The sequence below is a fragment of the Cygnus atratus genome, chromosome 3, assembly GCF_013377495.2.
Source record: "Cygnus atratus isolate AKBS03 ecotype Queensland, Australia chromosome 3, CAtr_DNAZoo_HiC_assembly, whole genome shotgun sequence".
Taxonomy (NCBI): Eukaryota; Metazoa; Chordata; class Aves; order Anseriformes; family Anatidae; genus Cygnus; species Cygnus atratus.
The window spans coordinates 97,870,608-97,890,326 of record NC_066364.1 but is presented as its reverse complement, the minus strand read 5'-3'; the positions used below and the strand labels follow the sequence as shown (position 1 = coordinate 97,890,326).

The window sequence follows — 19,719 nt, the reverse complement described above, 5'->3', positions numbered from 1 at the left end:
GATTCTCACCAAAACTCTCCATCATCTATTTGCTTATCCAGAGCCTGCTTTTGTTTGGGATCAATATAGTTCCATTCGGGAGCGCTGCAGACAAAAGACAAAAGCAGTATTGCTCAGCTGTATTTCGTTTTGCAACAAGATCAGACAGTTTCTGCTTTCAGTCACAGCTGACAAAGGACTATGTATTTCTGCAACAACTAGACCTTCTGCCCCTTCCAGGGGAGGCACACGCTGCAACATACCAAACAGGGCTGGAATCAGACTGCAACCATATTTTCAACAAATAAGCCTTGAACTGAATCATCACTGTCAGGTGCCAAAATGTACGTATCACAGACTGTCTGGATTAAGTAACATGCAGCCTGAAAGTTGGGTAGAGCTTCTCAATTGTAAGAGCTATTGGGTTGCCTGATATTCTCCCTAGGGAAATGATAAAAATCTCCACTGCTGAGATCACCAATGAACAAGAAAGCAAAAAAATGGAATTTGAAAATATGATGAAAAAAAAACAGTATTGTCTCTTTCCCACTCCAATGTTACTGTGCAACAAGCCAGATTCTGATTCGATCTGCTCCCACGTGGCTGTGCAGTTTAGTGTCTGTCTCAGCAGGGTTGTCCCATGGTTAAACAGGTGCAGCAAAATCAGGGTATGGCACGTGTGTACTGGAGGCACATTATCTTGGAATCATGGAATGGTTCGGGTTGGAAGTGACCTTAAAGATCTTCTAATTCCAACCCCTCCTTGCCATGGGCAGGGGCTGAGCAAAGCAGCTCTGATAAAGACATAAATAATTCTGATGTTTATCTGTATTTCCTACATCAGCACCTGCACTGTGGTCAGGACAGGAATATGAGATCTCAAAATAAGTGCTTGCAAAAAATACATCTTGGCCCAAATGATAGTAAAATCCATGCCATTCTAAAAATAAAAATAAATGAGGTGGTGTCACTGCCACTCCCATGAGATTCCAAGCCCTGACAGCTTTTGATAGCTATTCAAACTTCTGGTCCTTAGCTGAGTCAACATCCCCATTTCTTTCATGATTCTCGAGTAGAAATCAAACATTTGGCAGATTTAGAGCCTAGCAAACTCAGAGCTGAAGCAGAGGCACAACGTTGTAGCCCTGTTGTATTTTTCAGCAATGGAATTAATTTGCCTGTCCTGTTAAGGTCTTGGCAGTATCAATAGGATCAGTCTGAGAAAAATCATCTTGCAAAATGGCATGGGTATGGCTTGCATTAGACTGCTTGCAGTTAAAACTTGGACTGTTCTCTCTTATTAGAAAGTTCTGCCTGAGGCAGAACGGATCAATACCTAACTTTCCTAACAAATTAATAGTGTTTTATTCCAACTGATTTACTATCTTTCCTAAACATGCTTTGTGATTTGATTAAACTGCATACTCCTAATTTAATTTTTAAAAGATACCAAAATATACTGAAGAGGGAGAGGCAAGAGCATATAAACACCTACTTATCACTCCAGGCTCCAGTCCATTCCACTTCACCCCAGGGATTTCTAAGCCTCACAAGTTTCTCTGGCCGTCCTCGGTAATGTACCTAAAAGATCCACAACAAACAGAATCTGAGCACTCCCATTATTCCAATCATCATGGAGCAATTGCTTTTCAGAAAGGATAAAACATGATTTGTCCTTGAGTGATACAGTCCATTACGGTTTGCAATAGTTAAAAGACACCTAGAAGTCTTCCACCCTAATTTTTACATTATCCTGTGCCACCAAGTGAGCCATTAGCTGCAGCACTCACCATTTCATATAATGACAGCAACCTGCAAGGAAAAATATCAGCTACAAAACAGTAGAATATCTACATCCTTAAAAGATACTGTACAACACAGCAAGGTTGGAAAGAGAGTACTTGGCACGGACATCTCTGTAATGACTCCAGTTTCAGAGAAATATGAATATCTGTGGCAGGCTGGGCAGGTGAGACTGCTGAGGTTGTTCACTAGAGGCTTTGACTCCTTTCCCATTAGAGTTGATTGGCAAACTACACGCTCCCACCTTATGCAGCATGAATACGTGAAGCATTTTTATTTGGTCAGCCACAGAAAGACATCACAAAGTTGAAGGTACTGCAGTGTTGCAAGCTGTTTTGTATAATGGCAGGTACAAACACTTCAGCCAGTCTGGATGAGCTGCAGAAAAGCTGGCTTACCTCTTCTGCTCCAGTGACAGAATAAGCATGTCCCTTTACCAGCTTCAGACTTGTGATTGCTTCTGTTTCAGATGCACGAGTTACCTTGGGCATTAAAAATATTCACACTTAGGGCCATATATTGTGTACTAACACAGCTTTCATGAGCAGATTAATATGGGGGAAGATATACAAAGTGGTATGCACAACAAGTATCAATATTCCTGATGTAATGTATATTAAATAGAAGTGAGATTCACAGCAAGAGTTCACCTCCGGAGTTTCATGCCCTCAAATATGCAGTCAGAGAGTCTGCACAGCAGAGACTTAATGAAATTTAAATCTAGAACCAATTCCCTTCTTAGGTAACAGATCCAGTCACCTGCAGAGACATGTACGTGTAAACTCGGCTCAAACCCACCTTGGTTAGGATCCAGCATATCAAAATCAGAGCTCTGGTAATCCTACATGCTATAAACCAGGATTCAAAACAAGATTATGAAACAGCATATGAAAGGTGTGGATTTTCCAAAACACATACATGCATCATCTGTAACTTGAGAGAGTTTGTAGATATAAATTATTTTTTTGATTGAAAAACAAAGCCAGAATCAGAGTACAAGCTACAGCAAAGTACCCGAGTCAGGTACAAATCAAAGAGTGTCTGGAGCTGACATTACACATAATTTGCATGAGAAAAGATACTCAGAGAATGAGAACAGAGTTCAGGGAGACCAGTCCCCAGCTCATTATTCTAAGCATTATAACAGGCTGTCTTGTAAAAAGGGAGGCATGATGGGAGCTCTTTTTTAGAACCTTGTCCAAAGTCTTTATAACTGAAATCAATTAAGTCTCCCACTGATTTCTGTTTGCATTTAATTCAGACCTTCCTACTTATGCCTAACATTGGTTCAAGCCTTCATTACGATATGTACCTGAGTGAAGAGCAGAGCAGAAGAGCAGAGCAGAGCAGAGCAGAGAGCAATGGCAGTCTCTTACATCAATGGAACAGCCAAGCAGTGACCCAGCTCTCAGAGCCTTCTGGATGATTTGGTACAAGTTTGAAGGAGCCCTCCGCAGATTATAGGACTCAGAGATGCCTCCAGTAAAATCCTCAAACCCTTCTATAGTGGACCCTCCAGTGAGAGCTTCGTAAGAGCCATTTAGCCTGTGGGGGAAATGACAGAGCCATGTAAGGGGCCATCTCCACTTGTAAGCATGTGCACTGCAGAAGGAAATAATTATTTGTAGGTCTGTCTGATCATCAGTGTGATCAGTCAACTTCTGAACACCCAGGAGTGCTTCCTCCCAGCCAGCCACCATACTTGGCATAGGCCTTCTCCAGCAGTGCACTCCAGAACTCGTTGCCTTCCTCCGAGTGCACGAAGAGCAGTTTCCCGTTCTTGGTGGGCAGCCGGTCATCCACCACGACATCCACCCACTCCCCGTACTGCCAGAACTAACAAAAAGAAGAGAGGAAGAGATGATTAGGGCTGGTGTATAAATAATGGCTCTGCAGTACCACCTTCCTCTTCCTTGTAATTGAGGCAAATCCCTGTGAAATGCTGAGCAGGCTCCTTAAACACTATTAAAGTGTTGCTGATAGGTACCATTAACAGCAACTTCTTCCACATAACATCTGGAATAGCCCATTCTCCATGCACAGATTACATAGTGAAGGGTCCAGAAAGCTAGTGAGTTGACAGGAGTCTCAAAAGTCCTATTTTCTTGTCTACTCTTTTAAGGCCCAATCCACGGGGAAAAATTAAAAAAAAAATCATGCCTCTAAAAATGCTGCAAGGAGATGTCACCCAAAAGGGGATGCACTCAATATTGCCAGTGCCTTCTGAAAATATTGGGAAATGTGTGAAACATTACTGAAACTAATTTTTTGCATGAGCACTTGAACCATTCAGTTCATTTACAGAATCTGATACAGTCCTGGAGGGAAAGGAAAGAGGATAATAAACGCAATAACCCCTCTGTTGAGATGAGCAGGAGGAAGGTATAGGTATGTGCTCTATAACATCTGCCCTCACACAAACACCTCCTTTAGTTTTGTAGGGTGAATCCACACTGCTCACACTTGAGCCTAACTTCTATGGTCTGCAGGCAAGGAAATCCAAACAAAGCAGTGGAGAGGGAAGGGAAGGAGAAGTAACCTCATAAGCCTAGATTCCCTCTCAATGGTCAGCAGATACAGAGGTTGGCATGGCTCTCATGGTATGATAGTTTGGCTCAGTTTACAAAAAATGTGTAACTTGCTAGAGCCCTATCAGCTGTAAGACAGCAGAGCCTAGCCAGTGAGTAAATGTCAATTAACATTATTTAGCATTTAACTCTGTTCTTTTCTTCACCCCATCAATTTCACTTACACACTGTAATTCTTGAATATTCAGCCTGTGTCAATGATTAAAAGACCTGCTTTCAGCTAAATACTATGGTTTTCCTCTTTTATTCTCAATACCCCAATGAGAGAGTTACCTGGAAATGAAAGATGCCAGCATAGTCCTCCTGGAAACTTTGAGCTTTGGGAACAACACGGTACAGAATATCTGGATTCAAAGTCAGAGATGCAATGGCAGCCAGGAGCCAGCAATCACCTAAAAACATACACAATCCAAGGTGGAAAAGTTCATTAAAAAATAACATTTCGCTGAGCTGGTCCTTTCACCAATATATCACACTCCTACATAGACTAAAATGCCAGCATTATGTGTTTTGCAAAATCCTATCAGATTCTATATTGGTTCAGCAAATAATTCTTGTTTTGTTGTGTATTGTAGGGTCTCTGAGGGTGAACACGGTGGTAATTTTAATGGTCTAGTTCAGGCTTTTGCTATTTTGATTTTTTGATGAAGCTGTGAAAGTAGGCAGTTTTAGTTAAGCTTTCTAATACCTTCAGGAAACAAAGAGCATAGCCAGAGAGAGCAAGCATTTGGGTTTGTGGGTTGCAAAGCCCAGCTGGGTGGTGCAGAGATGACCTGTGCTACCTTAACTAGTCCCAAACCAATGCAGCTGGGAGAGGCAGGGGCTTAGAAGGTGAGCAGAGGGTAAAAGCTCAGTGTTGGTTAAAGGAGGGTTCTGGGTTCTTCTTTTTTTTTTTTTTTGGGGGAAGATTTAATTGATAGGGTGAACTTTTACCTAGCTATTTCATTTCAGTCCTTTCTTTGAAGGTCTGACTTGAACTAGCACCAAGGACTATAACAGTTCTGCTTGTGAGTCTGATGGAAACTGAAATCTAGTGGGAACTCTGAAAATAGGCGAGTCCTTTCTCTGGCTCACTGGCTGTCCTGAGAAGGGTAGGCATGCCTAGCCTGTGCTGGAGGCTAGGTGTCTTACAGCTTGAGCTGTTTGCTGGATTGCTAGCTTGTTGTGGATCAGAGGTTGGGTAGGTGGAAGCCTTTGCTTGTTATTGGGAAACTCAGAGACTCATGGATTTCTCAGTGTATTTGCATATTGCAAAGAGTAGGAAGCACTTTTGTGGCTCTGTGTTACTTTCTGAGGTGTGCACAAAGTCTAGGAAAACAAAATTGCTCTGAAGGTGCTAAAATTACCCTGGTTCCCTGTGGATTATTTGTGTCAAGACATAGTTTCTTTGTGTAGGTGCATATACTGCAGAATGAAGTGGCACAACTCTTGCTTTATTGGAAATTAGCTAATGGAGAAACCAAGGACAGAGTTTAATACGTAGCATGATTTAATATCTTAGAGCAGTAGATAACAATTTATATTGACTTGGGCTTTATGTTTCAGTACCATGATTACTATGACTGTAAAGATAAGATACTGGGACTTGCATAGTGCTGTGTGCTTTCTGTTGCCTGTACCTCCTGGGAGGTAGCTGGATGCCTCCTATGAGCTGACCCAGAAACAGCTGATCCCAGCCAGGCATGCAAAAACTTGAGAAACACCCGGAAAAAGTGCCCCTGGTGTGATGGCCTGTAACCACCTGAGCTGGCTGATCTGATAGAGGTACAAAAATGTGACCCACCCAATGTGCATAGCATAGCTGTTTCCAATGGGGAGGGAAAATGTATCATCAGCAGGTGAGGTGTTCCTAAGCCTTCCCTAGCACTGCTCCGTGCCATCCTGGCTGCCACATTCAGGGAACAGCATTCAAGCTGGAAGGGCATAGAAGATGTCTGGATCACCTGCTTATCTGGGTTACCTGCTTATCTCCATCTATCTGCATTTCCTATTTAAAAAGTCAAAAAAAAAAAAAGTGTCTTGCTCCTCCTATACAAATTTAAAGAGGAAGTGTGAGACAGGACCTTGCAAAAAAGCTGTTTGAGCCAAGAGCTCTTACTTGAAAGGTAAGGTTCCCCTTGTAAAAAAAAAAAAAAAAAAAAAAAAAAAAAAAGAAAAGAGGGATAAATCACAATAAAAGTGTCATGAGATGTTTAAACTAGAAATAGGAAAAAGTTGTTGCTGCACATATAGAATAGAGAATCAAAAAGCTTCAGCCTCTAGAGCAGCTATGACCAAAAACCTTCTCAAGCTCACCTTCAACCCAATTATTTTTTAAATTACTATGCATTCAGCGGGACAGGACCTAATTCACTGGCTTGGAAGATTCCTCTTAGCCCTAGACATCCATGTGTGAAGTAAGTAAAACTGGAGAACTCAAGGTGGTGTGAAAAAAAAAAAATAATAACCTTCTCTCCCAAGAAAACATAGATGCAGGGGAAAAAATGAGACTGAGAATGCTCAGACTTGTTTTGTAACTATTTCTTTGAGGCTTTTCTTGGTACAGGTGTATGCCTTATGCTGTTATAATTTCTGCTTTTTCCTTGTAGATGTAGAACTAAATGGTGGTAAGCCTGGGAAGTGGCCCTTCAGAGGAGGAAGAAGGAAAGTTTTATAGGGTTAGACCAGAAGACCTAATATTTCCAGCTTCTCCAGACATTCTTGTTGTTCCTGGGTTGCTGTGAAGCACAGAAGGCTGTTTCTAGGGACATGGCAGAGCGGGACTCCTGGTGTCCCTGCCGTATCCTCCAGCCCGTGGTGAAACCAGGGAAGGTCTGTAGCAGTGAGGAGTTGGTGCTTTCCCAACAGGCAACATCTGTAAGGGGTTCCTCTTTCCTGGTTCAGGCCCGGTTTTTACAACTGGTGAAAGGCAAATTGCTCTGGGCTTTGTTGAGGATGGTGCATGTTTGATGCACAATTAGGCAGAAGAGTCAGTGAAATGAGAGGGGTATACTTAGATGTGCTATTTACTTCTCTGACTCAGGACTAAGCAATTTCAGAATTTCATCCTTGCAAGATGCCAAATGCAGCGTGAAATCCTTTACAGCTCTCTTATGGTATGAATTAATGTCTTAGCATCTGGGAGTGTGAATGACATTGGCAAACTCACCGTGCAATCCAACTTCCTGCGGAAGCACTAGGGGTGAATCTGTTTAACGTGTGCTTGGGACGAATTGTATTGGAAGAGTTGCAGCGGTGAACTTGTCCTTAAAAATACCTTTGCCTGCCTCGAGCAATGCAGAGCACCATCTCTAAACCTTACTTGGGGGCATAATATCTTTGGCTAAGCTTGTGGCTGAGCAACTATTAACCTTCCCTCTGACAGGAATCAGCTGGGAATTGGCTGCTCTGCAGTAGCTTGGTAAAATAGGTTCACATGGGGTGCCTAGATGCAAATGGATTGAGGCCAGCTTTATATACAAGTAATGCATTATGTTCAGGTTCCTGTGATGCCAGCATTAACACAAATCAAAGAAGATACAGTAAGCTGTCCATATCAAGGAGCTCCCAGAGCAGAGCCTGAATTGTGCAGGTTGCCTCTTCTCATAAATCACAATGGGATCCTGGCTTATTAATAAGGCTTCTCAGCCCTTGATAATGATAAATCCTTATGGTTTTTTGGTTCCGTGTTTTTTTTTGTTTGTTTTTTGTGTGTGTTTGTTGTTTTTTTTTTTAAGGCATATCTACTGACATTGTGTAGGGTTTATTTTATTTTGTTTTGTTTTCTGAAAGTTCACCATTGCTTTGCTGGCAGCAGCTATTACTGTTTTGTTTAGCACTAATAGTGCTGTGCCTGGAGTACAGTGTGGTAACATAAGCTTTCTGGAAAGGCAGCTGATGTAGGACCCCTAAAACTTGTCGCAGTACAGCTAAAGGTTATAAGTCACTTTCCAAATTCTGAGGAAACGATTTGATTTCCTTCCTAAATGAGTGAATTTTGGAGGGAGAGGAAATGAGGCCAATTGGCCAATGAATTATGTATATAATTAGACTATATTTCCCATACAATTATAGTCAGAAAAAATGACAAATTTCTGCTCACAACATACATTTGAAGTTGTACCCTTTTAGCTTTTAGAAATGGAAAAAAAAGTCTTCTCGGCATTAGACCTGTGAGGCTAAATCACCTACAGGCACATATGCTGCTTCCTGCTCAGTCTCATATTTCACAAACAAAAGTATTAGACAAGTGCCAATTACAGTGTTTACTGCTGTTACTGCTGAATGTGCTAAAAAGAAACCAGACCGATTCCTGGATCCAAAGTCATTTGTAATGTTGGTGATGCTTTTTATTATTACTTTTTTTTTTTTTTTTAATTTGAAATGGACAGTTATGACCTTGAGTTTGTGCTAGGGAAGGTAAATGTGAAACCTAGCTGCGCATATACATAGATACACATACTATTTTGAAGCACTGCTTTGACTGCTAGCCTGCTTGAAATACTCTCTCTGCCTGCACACAGATGCACTGAAATGACCTTCGTTCTCAGTGCTATGTAGGTGCTTCCTGGTTTAGAGACAATCAAGTTCCTGCAATGGATATAGAGTCTTTGGTGACATGGGAGCTGTGTGGCTCGTCTATGTCAATGATGTTTACCCAAGTGCACTGCTTGCACAGGAGCTATATATTTAATGAGAAATTTGATTAGTTTCAGTTGCTATAAAGCAGCACTTGGTTTCTGTTTAGCTGCTATCAAAGTGTCTACACTCAGAGCACCTGCACTTTTCAATGACATAGTAACGGAGGAGTTTAAACCAAATATCCAAGTGTTGGGTTCCACAATCTAAACAGACAGCATAAGAACACTTCTGTACTGCATCCTAGCTTGTTGCTGTTACACCAATGCTAGGTGTTTGGAAGGGATCAAAGTACAATACTATTGCTCTTGCTTCCCGCTTTGTCAAGCAGATTTAACTCTTGACTTTACTCTCTGCTGGAAGGGCTTGTTGAGAGCCCCTAGTACCTGGAGCATGCTACCAGACACCAAAGCACTGACCCACCATCTTTGTAATTTCTGGCAGTGGAGGCTATACCTGATTTGAGGTTTCAAAGAAAGGCTTCCTGTAGTGTTTTATGGAAATTAAGATCTGCAGCTGTGTACTGAACGGTAAGGGAGCACCCAGCAAAGGAACATGTTTTATTCTCTTTGGGACCTGTAGTTAGCTGTGAATGTATTCTGGAGATCCAGGCGATCAACCCAGTAGAACAAGGATATAAAATACCCCTGGACTCATGGAGCTGAACTTCAGGAGGTACATATGCAAATGTTTATAGCAAAATTAGTGAACAAATCCAGTACTATAAAACGCTTTGCTGCCTACAGGAGCTCCAAAGGCTCCATTAACAAGTATCAGATCTATCATAGAGCTGCTAAGCTTTGGATTGGTCTCCAGTCTACCTGTAATCTCCTCAAATCTGCTTTTGAGATAAAAGTAAGACAAAGCACATGGGTTGGGGTCCTCAGCTCAGGTGCACTGGCTGCAGCTGCATTGGCTTCATGGTACTTGTGGTGGCAGCCTAGGTCAAGGAAGCTGCTTCTTGCGCCGTCAAAACAAAGGTGCTCCGTGAATATAACCGGTGTGGATCTGCAAAGCTATATTAATCTGAGAGGCTTTTGCATGTATTTTATATTCTTTAAATTAAATTTATGCCACTTCCTTCTTGAGACCCTCTGCAAACAATTCTGTAGTTAACTTATTCAGCTAGCTGCAAGGAAACTTTCTAAGTCACCTTTAATAATGAAGACTGTTACTGCATTTCAAGTTGTTACTAGGCTATCAAAAAGATATGGTTCAAAGCACTTTTAAAATATTTCAAGTCTTTCAAGTTCCCATGAAACTTCCCAAGCTGATACTCATCTAGCTTATACTGTTGTCAAAGAAATAAGTTTAATGGAGTGAGACTGACTACGGGTTTTCTTGTTCCTTTTGTTCATATAAACCCTGACCTGCAGTGTTATTTTTAAAAGAAATGAGACATGTCACAGAAAATTATTAAAAATAGGCTCTATTTCCCTAAAGGACTTGTTAACAGGTCACATACATGGCTTATGTACATACGTAATCAAGGTCTGTTTCAACAGAAGTGTTTTACGTGACAGCTTTAATAACAAGTCCTTTGATATTTGAGGTATTGGACCAAATAACAAAAAAGCATAGGATACGCCTCTGAGATGTAAAGCAAACACCTAAACAATAAAAGGTAAGTCCCATGCCTCTATTCTGAAGTTTATTTTGTAAAGGATCAGTTTGTGTAAAAGCAATTGTAAACTGCCTTTCAGAAACAAAAGTAGATTATATTTGTCCCCTCTTTTTTGGTCTTTCTTCCTTTGTGAGAATATATATAATATTCTTTTTTCCACTTTTAGTGACAAAGGGAACCTTGTAATAAAAGCAGAAGTAGATTATTGGACTTTTCCTCCAGGCCTGGGGGTATTTTTCAGGACCAGCATTTGGGCTTCAGCCCACCAAAGGCTGGTTGGAGAAATCCCAGGAACAGGCACCCTCCCCAGCTGCACAGCAGCCATTTGGGCCCAGATCTGTTGCCACCACTATTTGGTGCCTTTGGGCACTGCCCTGTGAAATGAAAGCCTGTTTAGCACAAAGGCCTGGGACTCCAAAGAGATGTTCAGGAAGTGACAGAATTGAAAAGGGGCTGAGGGTATTTGCATTTGGCTTCTAGGCTTAACACAAATAGTGCGTTAACCTCTTCTAGTTGGAGAGCAGGTAGCGTTCTTCAGTCCTTTAACCTGTAAGCTGTCAAGGAAAATGAGGTTTCGCTTCAGGTGTATGGTTTTTTTTATTACTGTTACAGAAAATTTATGAATTGGAGATGACGAGAAATGTTGCTTTTATTACTTATCTGAACAATTCTCCTAGAATACAGTAAGTGATTCCCTGTATTCTGCTCCAGCATCCACCGAATAAATATCCTGGAGCTAGCAGATCGGGCGTCTTATTTTTAGCAGCTAGAATACAGGCCCACACACCAGGGAATTTTTTGGTGATTGCTTTAATGGTGCTGTGTTTACAGGAACAGCACTGGTATTATTTATCGTCAATAATTTGCTGAAATTGTTTGAATCTCATTTGCACAACAGATGGGATGGAGGAGCAGTAAGGTCAGGAGTACTGTAGTAAGCAACGAAAAAGGGAGAAAGGCTGATTTCTCTGTTTCTCATCTATTGATTTCTCACTACAAGAGTTTCAGCCTTTTTGGCTCTGTATGCAGTCAGGAGAGGGTGCTGCTGCTGTCTCCTGCAGCTGGATCTTATCAACGAGGCAGGCAGGAAAGAGGCCAATGCATCAGCTCTTGGGAGGCAGTGGGAGGAGGTGGATAAAAACTGTTTGCATAGGAGCTTTGTTTAGACGATGGCAAGAACTGGAGAAAAATGGGTAAGAAAGATGGTTTTGCTGTGGTGGGTCCAGGAGAGGGTGACGGCTCTCTGAGAGACATCTTGTCAGCATCAGGCTCCAATTCATAGAGCTGGGCAGCATTGCCTTTTTTTTTTTTTGTAGTATTTTTGCCCAGTGTGCATGGTTGCTCCTTCCTCTGTTTGCTCACAGCTCTACACAAAACACTGTAGAAACAGTAGGAGCATTCAACATGAAGGGCTTAGAAAAAATTGCTTATTATGGATGACATTACAAAGCTGATGTGCTCCATTCATTTTTTATTTTTTTATGGTGTGGTCCATGTTCCTAACTCATGGGCCATCCTGCTTGGCTTGAAATGGCACATTACAGCTCCAGCCCCTGTACTAAACCAGTTCCTACTCTGTTTCTTGGTGATTGTGCATTTTCCTTGTGTGAAACTGTGGCTGGATCTTGTTCTGCCTCCCATAAAAAAAATCCTCAGCTGAAGGGTGAAATTTCCTCAGTGTCTCTTGAGTTTCTGGAGACTGTTTTCCTAGGACAGGCATGAAACCAAGTCTCTCGCTTCAGGGCAAGTGCTATAATTATAAGGTTAGTGTCCAGCTCTGTCTTAAGAGCTTAAAAAAGCAAGGAAGTCTTGCAGTCCACCAGGGATAATTAGCTTACTACCTGCAGGAGACAGTTTGGTGAGTGCCAGCTTTGACACAGCTCTTAAAAACCTATGTGTACCCTGTCCTAGGCAGCAGTGCTGGTTGTTAAGCCCTTTGCTGGGAAATGAGCACCCTCATTGGGTGTCTGCCTTTTTTCATACTACAGCCAGGGCGCCTGACTCGGGGCTGTGAACTAGGTGCTGGGACGCTCAGCCTTAACCTGTCTGTAAGTAGACAAGAAAATCATCTGTCTATGAGGAATTTTTAAGTTAAGCTTCATGTTTTGGAAGAAGAAGGGGAAAAAAAAAAGTGCTGTACGTACCCAGCTCTCCTTGGCAGACATCTGTTCGAGTAGCTCCTCCAACTATAAACTGAGGGTTGGCACATAACTCCTGAAAAGACACGTTTTCAAAGTATGCATTACCCCTTCTGGTCTGAAAAGTTCCTACTTCTTGTTCATTGTTTCCGTGTAAAGGTTCAATAAATATTAATCACTTTCATCATTCCTGAAAGTATTTATATAACTTTTGTCCTCAGGAAACAAAAGCCTCCCCTTCCTCCTAGGCATTCCCCATGAGTTTCTTTCTAGATGGCAGCAATGGTCAGTCCCCAGGAAGCTTAACTTGGTGTTTTATGTTGAGAGCAGCTCAGGCAGCCACCTAAACTCGCTGAAAGCAATAGTTGTCAGCTATGAGCACAGCACGCCTGTGTGTCTGGGTTGTGGAGGCAGCAACAACCCAGGGCTTCTTTTTGCATGTGCGTGAGGAGGAGTCAGATCGTGAAGTCTACAACGGTGGAGTGTCTGGCACTTGCTGTCTGCAAACTATCAGTCACAACCCACTGGGAGATGACCTTAGCAGTAGATGTTTATTTTGCAGGGGGCCATTCCTACAGCAGGTCTCCTCCAGAACCCCCACAACTGAACAGCGATCCCACCAGCCTGCAACCACACGCACTGTTTGCAGATGGAAAGCTGGGAGGACTGGGATTCATAACCCTGCTAGAGTTCAGCCCTCAGGCATTCCTAGCCATGCTACATTTGTAATGGCCTCCACCTGCAGCAGACACAACAATTTTCTTGCATGGGGAGCAAGATAGAATTTAGTAAGTTATCTGAGGTTTCCATTTGCCCAAGACAGGCAAAATCAAGGGGTACGTTCACAGTGCTTGTTGCTGAATCATCTGGTGACATGTTGAAGTGGGTTTGCAAGGGCGGAAACTTGGAGTTACTGAATCTGCAAATTTCTTTTTCTAACTTTTAGGTAGGGAAAAAAAATAGGCCGTGAACTTTTCCTGTATACTCCTACCTCCTATCCCCCATCAGAGGAAGGTAAGTTATTTTTGTTGTTATTTTTTCCTTCCTCCCTCTTTTCTTACTTTTTCTTGATGTTGCCAGGAGGGGAAAAATGATGGAGGAGGAGCAAAGTACGTACAGAAACAAATAACTGAAAAATGAAAGCGCGTAAAAATCTTTGAAGCCCAGATTTTGTGGCTTAAAAAAAAAAGTGTCTTAAAAATTCAGTGCATTTTTTTTCTGATGAAAATGACTATTTTAAATGAAAAGCCGTTTAGGGGATGTAAGTGTCTGGGCAATAAGTTTCAGTCAGCTGCTTTTCATCTGTTATAGGTAGCTTAAAGTGGGGCAGATGGCTTTATTGAAGTATTAGCTTAATTTCCTGGGGTGCCCAGCAGAAGGACCATGGTGTGGGTACTGTTACAACTGATGGTCAGTGGCTCCTGGGCTGCCCTGTGCTGCCTGGATATGCAGAGGGAGTTTGCGTCCCTGGATTGCACTCTGAATGTGTAGCTCTGAGGAGCCAGAATCAAAAGGGAGAAATCAGATTCCCAAGAGGCAGTTATAGGATTCCTTGCTTTACAAAAGGCTTAGAAAATGCTGGTTTTTGTGTTTTGTTTGCTTTCCCCCTTTTCAACCCTGCTTCCGTTTACAACCATGAAGATAAGGCAGGATAGAATAAAACAAAGAAACAAAACATAAAGGAAGAGCAGGCATTCAGCATCAGCTCTGTTCTAGCATGGATGCGTTCAGGTGAGTGTTGGTTAGACCTGACCCCAACCAAACATGCCATGATAAAACACTCTTACCGTGGGGCGCTTCCAGATTATCCCCTGGGTCTTGAAGGAGTAGGGTCCCAGGTCACAGTAGCCCAGCACAGACGGACAGGCTGGGAACTCCTCATCCTTGAAGAGAGCACCAGCCTGAAGGCACCGCTGCTTCAGGACTTCATAGTCCTGGTTCAAATACCTGACCGCCTTCCCATAGGAGCCCAGCCCCTCCAGGGCTGCTCTGTCTTGGCACAGCCTTGCTGCCAGCCTGGCCATGTCTGCCTGGCAGGGCTCCCTCCGTCCGTCTCTGCTGGGCAGGAAGAGGAGGATGGAAGCAGGTCTCAGGCTGGGGTGGAGCTGGGGCTGCCCCAAGGGAGGAGGTTTAAGAAGTGCAAATATGTACCTGAGGCAAGCAGGCAGCCAGCCTGTGCTGCTGGGGGAATGGGCACTGGTTTGTGTGACTGCTCAATGGTCTGCTTAAAAGCTTGTGAACTCCCGGCTCATTTCTAAAGCATGCTTTTAACAAGGAGCAAGGGAAAATGATGATGTTTTTGCAGGCATGCCTGTTTGCACATTGAAATAATTGTATGCTGAATGTCAAGCTCCAGGACCAGGTCTTTAAGTGCCCAGGCGAGGATGCTTCAGACCTCCTTTCCTTCCTTCCAGCATCTGTCCCTAGGCTGTTGGAGGACAGAACCTAGGGCTGGATGTCATCTGCATGGCTGTGGAGATGCCAGTGAGTTTTAAAAAACTGAGTAGCAGCAGCACTAGGAACTAGTTTCTGGCTTAGATGATCTTATTCTAAATAACAGTCTTTGGCGCTCTGAAAGTGAAGCATTGGTATGAATGAATTTATTGGCAACAAAAGGTACAGAAGGCTTTTTGGACCTTAAAGAGAAGTGGTTCCTGTTTGTGTCATTCATCTTCTACTGATACATGGGTGCACACCTCCCTGCTAAGGTGGCTTGAAACATATGTCGGCTAGAGAACTGAAGCAGGAGCAACTTTCTGCAGGGCAGAGCACAGCTGCACTCTGCTTTCCTATTCCATGGTCAGTTTTCCCTAGGAAAGCCCACTTCTTGTACAGCTGGGAGCTGGGTAAACTGTTGCTTTGTTTGCAGGAGGACATGGTTGATGACTACCCCTTGGTACATTTAAACAGAAGGTGTGGGGAAGGGAAGAGCAAATTTTTAAGTCAAGAAACTTGTTGAGATAAGAAGTCCAAACATGGGCTAGCCGAGTTACTTGTCTGCAAATATTTGAAGAGCATGAATGCAAGAGGGGAAGTGAAATGACCCGGTCAGTCCCAAGTGGGCACCGGTAGGAAAGACCGGGCTGGGGGAATTATGCTGGATATCAAAAAACTAAATGAGATGCTGTTGAAATTGAGTAAAGAAGAGTGGTCAGGATTTAATATCTGTTACATTTCAGTATTTCTATGTCCGTTTGTGCATTGAATCAGAATGAAAAGTCGAATAAGAAAGGGCTGAAAAGGGTGGATTTTTTTTTCCAGAATGGATTTTTTTCCTGAAAAATAGACTCATTTGGAGTTACCCACCCTTTCTCTGATCATGGGGCAGAATACTTGTCTCATTCCTTCCCTGCACCAAATTCTTACTCTGATATTTCCTCCGTTTCTGTGGCCCAGAGACAAGCTTCGATTTTGCTGTGATTGCTGCAAGCCTTGGCAATGTTGTACATGGAAAAGCAAGGTGCTCTGGTATTTTAAAATTGCCATTTTTGTCAAGAATTCCTTGTTTCCCTTGTATGGTTTTGGACATACAGAGCATGCAGCATAACAAATGTAACTCCAGTTGCCACTGGATGTGAGTGGGCACAGAAGGGGTGAAACCTAGAGCATCACTAGCACGCTGAAGTGTGATGTGATGCAAATATGATCAAATTTTAATCTTCAGAAATGGTAGTAAATATGCCATAGGATTTTTCCCGTTCTGTATCTCACATCTGGGAAGAGGTTGAGGACAATTATTTTCTCTGATGGAGGCTTGGAGCGGGTAGCCACCCAGTATGTCCACCACAAACCACTGTTTCCAGTAATCTGTAGGAGTGCATTTTAAATCAATTTCCAAGCTTGATTAGCAGCAGCATGACCTACATATGATACACAAGCACCATCTAGAGGATATAAAGAAGAAGAAAAGGTGATGATACAGTGCAGTTGGCTTCTCTTGGCAACTAACACTTGTGCTATAGCAGGGGAAAGGTTTTAGGTTTTCCATGATTCAAAATTGCTGCTAGAGTGGTATTAACCCCGAGGGGAAATAGGAACCAGAAAAAAAATATTAAAAAAAAATTTATTCTAATGTGTTACTTCTGAGACTTACATATTTTTGTCCCTCTCTTCATGCTTTTCTTCACCCTTCTCCCTTTTTTGATAATAGCAAGAGGGTGAAATAACTAGGGAAGAGCAGAATGAACCAGGAAAAGGCATCATCTTGGTTTCAAAGAAGAATCTGCAAATTACATTAAATCAAAACTGTTCCATATCTGTGGAAATCCTTAGAAGAAAATAACTGCCAATTCTCTAATGGTTCTAGACATTTTTACTGTAGTGCATTAGAGGGAAATATCATAACCCTCCTGCACTGCAGCACTCCGCTAAAGAGAATTAAAGCAGCTTAGCACTGTTGTAGACCTTACACTATGAAAAGGGATTAGCTTGACTTAAAGAGCTTGCATCCAGAACACAAGGATATATGGGCTCCTATGAATCATTTTACTCTGAAAATGGAGTGGCTATTAATAGGCAGAAACAACCCAAACATTTATCTATAAGGTTATTCTTTTAGAGTCGTTGCCCAAGATATAAAGTTCCACAACACAGAGGGACTGATCCAAGAGTAGAGTTACAGCCCTGTAGGGAGCTGGGAAGTGCATTTCACAAGATGACCCAGGCCTTGCCACCACCTCTCGCTCCCTTGGCTGGTGCTGCAGTCTTGCACTGATGAAGAAACCTCTAGCTCCAGAGGAGAAAGCAATTCTCTTGATTGTGAAACATCACCACTGCTGCAAGCCTCCTCCTTTGGGACACCACCCTCATCCTACTGTGCTCCTGGGGGAGGAGAGCAGAAGTCCAGCAGGTGCATAGCCCCGTTTTCCCCTTCCCTGGACCATTGGCTGTATTTTCTCCTCCATCCTCACAATACCTGTATACTGTATAGGGCAGAGAGAGGAACAGGAGGGCAGGTGAGAAGAGGGAGGGAGGGAGGCTGTGAGGTGGAGCAGCACTAAACTGCTTACAATTGATGAATGAGGATGAGGATGTAAGGAAGGAAGGGCATGTACATCCTGTCTGGGACTCCAGGCTGTGAGTGGTAGCTGGATGCCCCTTGTCAGCTTCTGCAGCAACAGCCAAAATCACTTCACTTGGGAAATGAGAGTCAGTTTTGTTTTGTTTTTTTTTTTTTCTTTTGAAGTGCTGCATGTGTGCTGAAATCTTGAGGAAAAAGTCAAATTTCTTTTTCCTTCTAAAGTTGCTAGATGCTAGTGGGTAACTTCTTAGAGCTGCTATCTTGCCTAGGACTATTACATTGGTCTAACATACAAGTGGAAATTACCCCTTTCTTTAAGGAAAATAGGTGTATTTTGGGGGTATATAGAACACGAAAGGACTGACTCAAGTAGTGCTCAAAAACACTTCCCTTTTCCTAACTGTAGACTCACATATCCACACCTGCTGCTAGGCTGGAAGCAGTTGACTTGTCAACATAGCTTGTTGCAGAGGACTTAGTGGGTAGGCTGTTCAGTTGGCTATTTAGACAGTCAACTTCCCATATAGTGAGTGAAATTCTGCAATACACCATGTCCTTGTCTGTCATCAAACCACCTGGGATAGTACAGTCCCTGAATGCTTGGGGCCACCCTAACAAGCCTTGGTGGCTAATGTCCTTCTTCTCTGTACTGTCTCAGGGACCTCTCCCACTGCCTCCTGGTTGAGTTCTTGCTGCCTCAGTTTCCTTCTGCCTTTGCTTCCTTCTGTTCTCCTCTCTTTGGTTCTGTCTTAGCCCCTGTCCCACTACAGAGATTCTAAGAAAACTCTGGTAACTGACTGCGCAGAGAGGGCATGTAAGCAAAGGCATTGGGCATGCTGTCAGCAGACCCTAGAGTGGTCTGTGAATGTCACCTATGGGGTGCAGAGTAGATGACTAAGAAAAAGAGCTATTATGTGACAAATCTTAACCTAACTGAGACTTCTGCATCTACTGGAAACTGGCCAGAGGAGTTCACAAACCAAAACTGGTTTTGTAGACCAGTGAAAACCACTGCTTTAAACTGACTCTAGTTTGCTTTTAATGTGGCTCTGGAAAAATCAGAGGTCTGATCTGTGGTAGCTGTACAGATTTGAGCCACTGTGTGGAGCCAAACAAATGCCTTTTGAGCAGCACTATGGGTACTGGAACCCTCACACTACGATGCAACTGGCTTGTTGGTTAAATTATAAGGTGGTGAGTTGCTATTGTCTCTTTTTTTTTCCTGATTAAGTAAGTGGCCTTCTTGCTTATGAAATCATTAGCAGTGCTTCAATCAAGTTACTGAAGTCCAAAGCCACCAAGCAAGTGGACAGAAAGTGGCCCTTGGTGCATCAAGGAAGCCTGTCTCATCAATGAAGAAAAACAACTTATTTGCAGTTTTCAAGGAACAACTCCCATCACATCTCAGCACGTGGCACAGCCAGGTATTTTATGATTCTTTACACATTTTTCAATCAATAGCATTAATTTTAGTCCACTAGAATGGCTCTGAACAGTTCTTTAGTGCATACAGGTCTCAGGACATGCTACACCACATGCCGTACCTGTCCTTCGGAGGCAGACAGCTGCCGAGTGCAGGTGGTGGGTGCAGCTACCAAGTGCTATTAGCCTCTCCACCACTGCCTGGGGAGTGCTCTCCGGCTCTTAAGATGTGAGTCAGACCTGAAATATGAAACAGTTTGAACTCTCCCTCGGAGGAATGCAGTGTTATGCTGGTGCCAGCAGCAGCAGCAGCATTTACAGGCAGCAGCGCACCCCTGAGCTGAAGCCACCCTCGCAGAGCCCCAGCTGCGCGTGGTTCAGGCTGCACAAAGGGCTGTGGACAGACGAGCACTGGCAGCGACAGGAAAACCTGCTGCGCTTACTGCCAGCGCGGCAGACTGTAACTGATTGATGCTGCGTGCGATGTTAGCGATTATCATTTATGTATCGCCAGAGTTTGGTTTGATA

General features: G+C 43.0%; 1 protein-coding gene across 1 annotated transcript in view; it reads right to left on the bottom strand.

Moving 5' to 3' along the window:
- Positions 1-19,719, bottom strand: part of LOC118253000 (calpain-8) — a 33,647-nt gene that overhangs the window by 13,724 nt on the left and 204 nt on the right. Inside the window, exons 2-9 of the mRNA XM_035556921.2 lie at positions 14,537-14,804; positions 12,756-12,825; positions 4,644-4,762; positions 3,485-3,618; positions 3,159-3,327; positions 2,181-2,264; positions 1,475-1,560; positions 10-84 (exon numbers count right to left, since the gene is read on the bottom strand). Coding sequence (XP_035412814.1) covers positions 10-84; positions 1,475-1,560; positions 2,181-2,264; positions 3,159-3,327; positions 3,485-3,618; positions 4,644-4,762; positions 12,756-12,825; positions 14,537-14,773 — 974 coding nt within the window. The 5' untranslated portion in view covers positions 14,774-14,804. The remainder of the gene's footprint in view (positions 1-9; positions 85-1,474; positions 1,561-2,180; positions 2,265-3,158; positions 3,328-3,484; positions 3,619-4,643; positions 4,763-12,755; positions 12,826-14,536; positions 14,805-19,719) is intronic.